Below are 5,798 nucleotides of genomic sequence, written 5' to 3'. Positions count from 1 at the left end.
AATGATGCAAAATAAACATTTTGGCTATTCGTGCATAATTAAATAGGCCTAATGAGAATAATGTATTTGTTATAAAATTAGATTATAGACAGTCGTTTTTATTATTATTTTAATAGTTCCTCCTGTGCGTAAAATATTTATTTGAGGAGCGGATTGTGATTGGCATCATTGGGAGATGTACTGTAATTTAAAACTCGCTAGTCCCTCCTGTTTATTGGCCAGCCAATGGGAGCTCGCCGCTGCCTCCCCCTCCATTCACACCACTATTTAGCATCCGAAACTGGGGTAAAGTTTCCAAAAAAATTTAGGAAAAAACTTCCTGCGAACGGAAAACTGTGCCAAGCGACAGTTTTGAAAATTGAGTGCCCCAGTCAAAACACCAAAGTCTACGAGAGAAGATCCAACTCCACTTCAAAAATTGTCTGTGTGGCTGCAACAACGGATATATTCCCTCACCACGGATTCTAAGGTGGAGAGCGTTTTTTCTTCCCTTTCCTTGCATTTCTCTAAAAAAGAGATGGAAGAGAGTTCGAGTTCTCCCGTCTCCCCTGTGGATAGCATAGTGACCAGCGAGGAGGAGTTGGACAGACAACAGAAAAGGTTTGGAAGGAAGAGGAGACACAGTAAAAAGTCGAGCGAGGACGGCAGCCCTTCGTCCTCCGTGAAACGGGGCAAAAAACCCAGTCCGAGCAGCACGCAGTCCTACGAGGAGTTGCAGAACCAACGTGTGCTGGCCAACGTCAGGGAGAGGCAAAGGACTCAGTCGCTCAACGAAGCTTTTGCGTCGTTACGAAAAATCATCCCGACCCTTCCATCGGATAAACTCAGCAAGATCCAGACTTTGAAGCTAGCCTCGCGGTACATTGACTTCCTCTGTCAGGTGCTGCAGAGCGACGAGATGGACAGCAAGATGTCAAGCTGCAGTTACGTTGCGCACGAGAGACTCAGTTATGCCTTCTCGGTGTGGAGGATGGAGGGCGCGTGGTCTATGTCGGCGACCCATTAGCTACCAAGACGCCCTGATTATGCCAAAGGGGTATGTTGTGTTAAAAATGTGTCAACTTTTGTAGAAATGGTTTGAATGTGTCCAAGGTGACAGCACAGCAGTTAATTCAGTGACATGAAGTAGATGTGGTCAGACCAACTGCTGGCTGCGTAATGACGGTTATAACGGTTTTATTACATAAAGTGACAAATTGGAGACCAGTTTAGACATTGGCGCTGTGTATCACGAACTGACTCGGCTATAGGCCTAAACCCATAGATATCTTCAAACTGTCAAACCAAGGAACATATTTACAAATAGTAGGTGGATGCGCAACGGGCCTAAAACAATTACAAAACGTATTGACCCTCGGTTAAGAAAAGAAAGCGCTAGGTGTTGTTTCTTCATCATTGTCAACACAGCTCCTAATGTGGAATTAGGGTGGCAAGCAGAATTCCAAATTACATTACGTAAGAGTAGGAGATAAATAGTTGTGTTCTTTTGCGGGCCTTTTAATTGGACATTTAAGTGCATCATCACAACAACCATTACTGACAACACTCACCACAGATTGGGTCATGTGTCGTTGGATGCCATCCTAGTCACTGAGAGACCTACAGATCATGAGAGAGGAGAGGCTTTGCAGAAGCAGTGAGCCACGAACTGGGTCCCTCACGGGTAATTTAGCCCCACAAAGGAACGTTTTTCCTGTGCGTGGACCACAGAAATGGCTACCCACGAGCCTGCATGGGCACAGAGTTCAAACCAGCGTTAGATTAGGGGGGCACGAGTGAAAGGGCTCTTGGCTTGCAGCCAGAGTGAATGTTATTATTTCTACATTTCCATACAACTCAGCACTTCACAGTAGTCAAATTGGGAACGCATTTTACGCACAAGGTGTTTTACGCACAACTAATTGTGAGTAGGCCTAATTAAAAGACAGAGTGTTGTAGTAAAAAAAAAAAACCCATAAATTGATACTCATCTACCAAATGTAAATAACAGGGAAAAGTAAGCCGAAAGGAGTGGGTATGTTTACATAGCTTTGCTCAGAAATGTCAAGGTCACCAAAATTCAGAATTGTGATGAAAAACCTTCAGCAGGGACATCATGATTTCAGAGAGGAATCACGGAATGACTAGATGGACCCAGTTGACTATGCATACTTTAGGGTGACCAAAAGGTGCATATTAGTTAGGTACATCTTTGTTATGGAGTCGATATCTTTATCTTTGCAGGCCGGGTGTGCGTAACTCTAATCACGCGCCTTGACTATTTTTATTTATTTATTTTTTTATATATTTTTTTAAGATGTGGTAGCAGGCCTATATAGGCCAATAAAACACATACGTGTGACGTTTTTGGGATTAAAAATGTTGGTGTGACAGTGACTCTGAAATTAAGCTTGAGGTGACAATGAGGAAATAATTAATGATCATGAATAGCAACACAGTTAAAGCAACAAAGGTATGGACATAATGTAATGTAGGCTACTTGATGTAAAAGAGACGTAGCCCTACCTGTTTATGGGTCCTTATTGGGAAGACAAGTCTTCATTTGGTCCAATATGGCCAGTATTATGTCTCCATGTCCATGAAAGCCTACTTATGTTGAAAAAGTCTTTGACAAGTCGAATGTCACTGCGTATTTGGAGAGGGGAAAGCAATCGTTTCCTAAACTACTCTAAACTACTGTAACTAGAAAACTACGATACTATTTTAAGTGATGTAACAGCCATGAATAGAGCTGCATGTTTACACTCCAATTCTTCCCCCCTCTTCCACATGTGGCAGCACTTTACTCATGTAATTGTTTCATTAATTGCTTCCTATACCTATTCGTCTATTCACATGTTTGCACGTGTAAATAAACAGAACGTGGTCTGCTGATAGTGCCCCGGTCCATTTGCCGTGCGGCCTAGAATTCCTTTTCCCAAAAAATAAATAAATGATATTAACTAGGCCTATTAATAAACATCAGAAGCGTTTGAAGAATGGCAAGTTGAGTAATGTATTTCTTGTTGGTTTTTTTCTCCCCACAGACTGTTTACTTCCACTATATGAAGACACCAAAGGATTAATTGAAGAACCTTCGAACCTCAAAGACTTTTTATGAGACGTAATGTGATACACAGCTGCGGACTCTGATTGAATACTTCAGGCATCAGACATCTGTGAAGAAGACAGAGAACTGACCACGCGTAATAACTGACTTATTACATTGCGGTACCCAGTGTTCAGTGGCGTCTCCTGTGTCGACTAACACATTTATTACCATTTAACGAGTTATTAAATGTTGGTGTGGTTGGAGAGCGAAAGCCATTTGATAACTTTAAAGAATACCATATTTCATATGTTGTTTTTTTATCTTTAAATAGAATTTTATATATAAATGTTTCGATACAAAATATTGTACATAGGCTACCTGTGATTATCGCCAGCTTTAAAAAGGGACCAATGCAATTTAGAGTAATTCTTTTTTGAGGTACGCTGCATGGATTCTGGTAGGATAATGTAGACAGCATTCTCAAAATCCGTCCATTGTATATTTGTGCTTATTTATTAAAACTCATATTTTTTGAACGGTATAGTTGGAAGTCATTGTTTTGGACAGAACACCTTACAGGTCCAGTTTTACGCACAACGTCAAATCACGTCATTCTACCTTGTACAGTATTTGGGTTATGAATAGGTAGGTGAGTTCAAATAAGCTGTAATAAACGCAATTGAAATATAGCATTCCATTCCACATCGCTTTAAATTCTGCACGCACTCTATTTGGTTGCCACATGCATGGCAGATCTCACCTCAAAGGCTACATGAGGGACTGTGGGTTTTCACATGAAGCCAGACAAATTACTAAGGTGTGAGGAAGAATGGGAATAGTTGTGTGGGTTTATTTCGCCCTCCCTTGTTGTGGAAAGCAAAAAAGCAGCAAAAGCCTTTTGTTAGAACTGTACACACAGGTTCATTAGCAAAGGAGAAGTGCTAGCCAGTTCTAAACCAAGGCGTATAAAAGGCCTGTCCGCCTTAATAGCAAGTAATGGCTTAAATGGTGATAGCCGGAGGGAAACTCTTTAACGAGCAAAGGAACCCGAACCACACCGCAGATAACGACAGCAGCTATTTGCTGAACTTTAAATACCGGACCCCTACCAGACCGCTTATTTTTTCCTTTCTAGCTAAACCACACTGGAAAAGCATAAAATTGTTTACATCTAATTTTCCCAGACTTCATGAGATCCAAATCTGCGAAAGTGATAATGCACAATGTGTCCATACCCTGCACAAATAATGGTCTTGGCATGCGTGCTGCACATGCATAATACAGCACAATGCGCATAAACATTAATTATTTGTTTTTGCAAGGCCCAGCTTATATACACGCTGTTCTTAGAATTAACCAAAATCAACACGTGTGTGCATGTTGGTCTGAAAACTACAGGCCTTGAAGGAAAACATTTGCAGGATGCATTGAAGGCAATTATTTAAATATTAATGGTTTTTCAGACGTCGGTAGTGCTTTAATAAGGGACTGTTCGTTATTTATTTTCGGGGTCACCGGAAGAAAATAGGGGAGGGTCACGTCATTTTTTTCATTGCTGAGGGGAGGGTCATCAATTTCTTTTAATCTGGCTAGGGGAGGGTCATCCAAAAATGTTTGGCACATTTATTAGAAAAAAGCATTCCTACCTTGTTTGTATGCTTTGATGTAACATAGCCTCAGAAACGCTTCTCCATTTAGCTAAAATTGATCACAGATTCATACCCCGTTGTGTTCTGTTGTGTCGAAGAGCTATCATAAGTTATCATAAGCTAAATCAAATTATAAATGTATGAAATGCCCCCGCGTTCGTGAAGTAGACTACTATAGTTTTCAAGAGGGCGCCTACAATAACATCCAGTAAGCTAGCTAGCAGCAGCGTTGGTCAATCAACGTTTGTCAAAAAAATAAAAAATAAGGTAGGGCTATTTACTACTTCTCCATAGGGGAGGGTCATGCATTTTTTTGACGGCGTCGCGGGGAGGGTCATCAAAGTTTTGAAGCTCGTTAGGGGAGGGTCATGCAAAATTTGACGATCAAAGGTGGACATCTTCCGGCGACCCCAAAAATAAATAACGAACAGTCCCTAAACCAACTACAAAAGAAAACTCACTCGCGGTACGTGAGGTTTGAGGTCCCAAGGAGAACATGCTAGAAGGCCTGCGGTAATATGGCAGTAGGTAGTGTGTGTGTTGAGGGGAAACACCTGCAATTTAGCCGTGCAGGTCTCATAACATCTTCCTGTGGCGGCCGGCACAGCGCGCAGGTGGAGAGGCCAAAAGAAACCGGAGAGGGAGGTTGCGGTGAGGGCTCGCGCTAAGGGACCACACCTCTCACGTTTTGTGCACCTGCCCCCCATAATCACAAATACAGGGATGCCTATATAACTCGCTTGTAATTATAGATACATTCACAGTTATTTCCACTAGACAGCAAAGCATGATGCATCGCATTCTGCTCATTTGAGTAAAATTGTATTTTAATTAATTTCTTTTTTTTAACAATCTCCTCCAGTCCACTTTTATGAGCTCTATTAATTTTCAGTTGCACAGCCAACAAAGCATTTTTCTTTGAGGTAGCCTGAATCAATCGAAATAACACCTGAGCCTAGCTCTGCCCTAGTGATTAAAAGTAATGTGCATGCTTTAACAAAACTATATAAAAAAACTATTTTGCATTGCAACAGAGTTTAATTTTCACATTTCTCTTCAATAACAAGTGGGCCTTTACTTGCTATTACAAAATGAATATATATATTTTACAACGGTTT

General features: G+C 41.2%; 1 protein-coding gene across 1 annotated transcript; it reads left to right on the top strand.

Moving 5' to 3' along the window:
* The first annotated feature begins 358 nt into the window (after positions 1–358).
* On the top strand, positions 359–4,509 carry twist2. Its single transcript, XM_063214511.1, has 2 exons — positions 359–1,036; positions 3,027–4,509. Exon 1 carries the CDS (start codon positions 518–520, stop codon positions 1,004–1,006), a length of 489 nt encoding a protein of 162 aa, XP_063070581.1. The 5' UTR covers positions 359–517; the 3' UTR covers positions 1,007–1,036; positions 3,027–4,509.
* Positions 4,510–5,798: the final 1,289 nt, after the last annotated feature.

Source organism: Engraulis encrasicolus, chromosome 13 (assembly GCF_034702125.1).
Source record: "Engraulis encrasicolus isolate BLACKSEA-1 chromosome 13, IST_EnEncr_1.0, whole genome shotgun sequence".
Classification (NCBI taxonomy): domain Eukaryota; kingdom Metazoa; phylum Chordata; class Actinopteri; order Clupeiformes; family Engraulidae; genus Engraulis; species Engraulis encrasicolus.
Note: the sequence above shows the minus strand (reverse complement) of the source record. Positions and strands in the feature narration are given on the sequence as shown.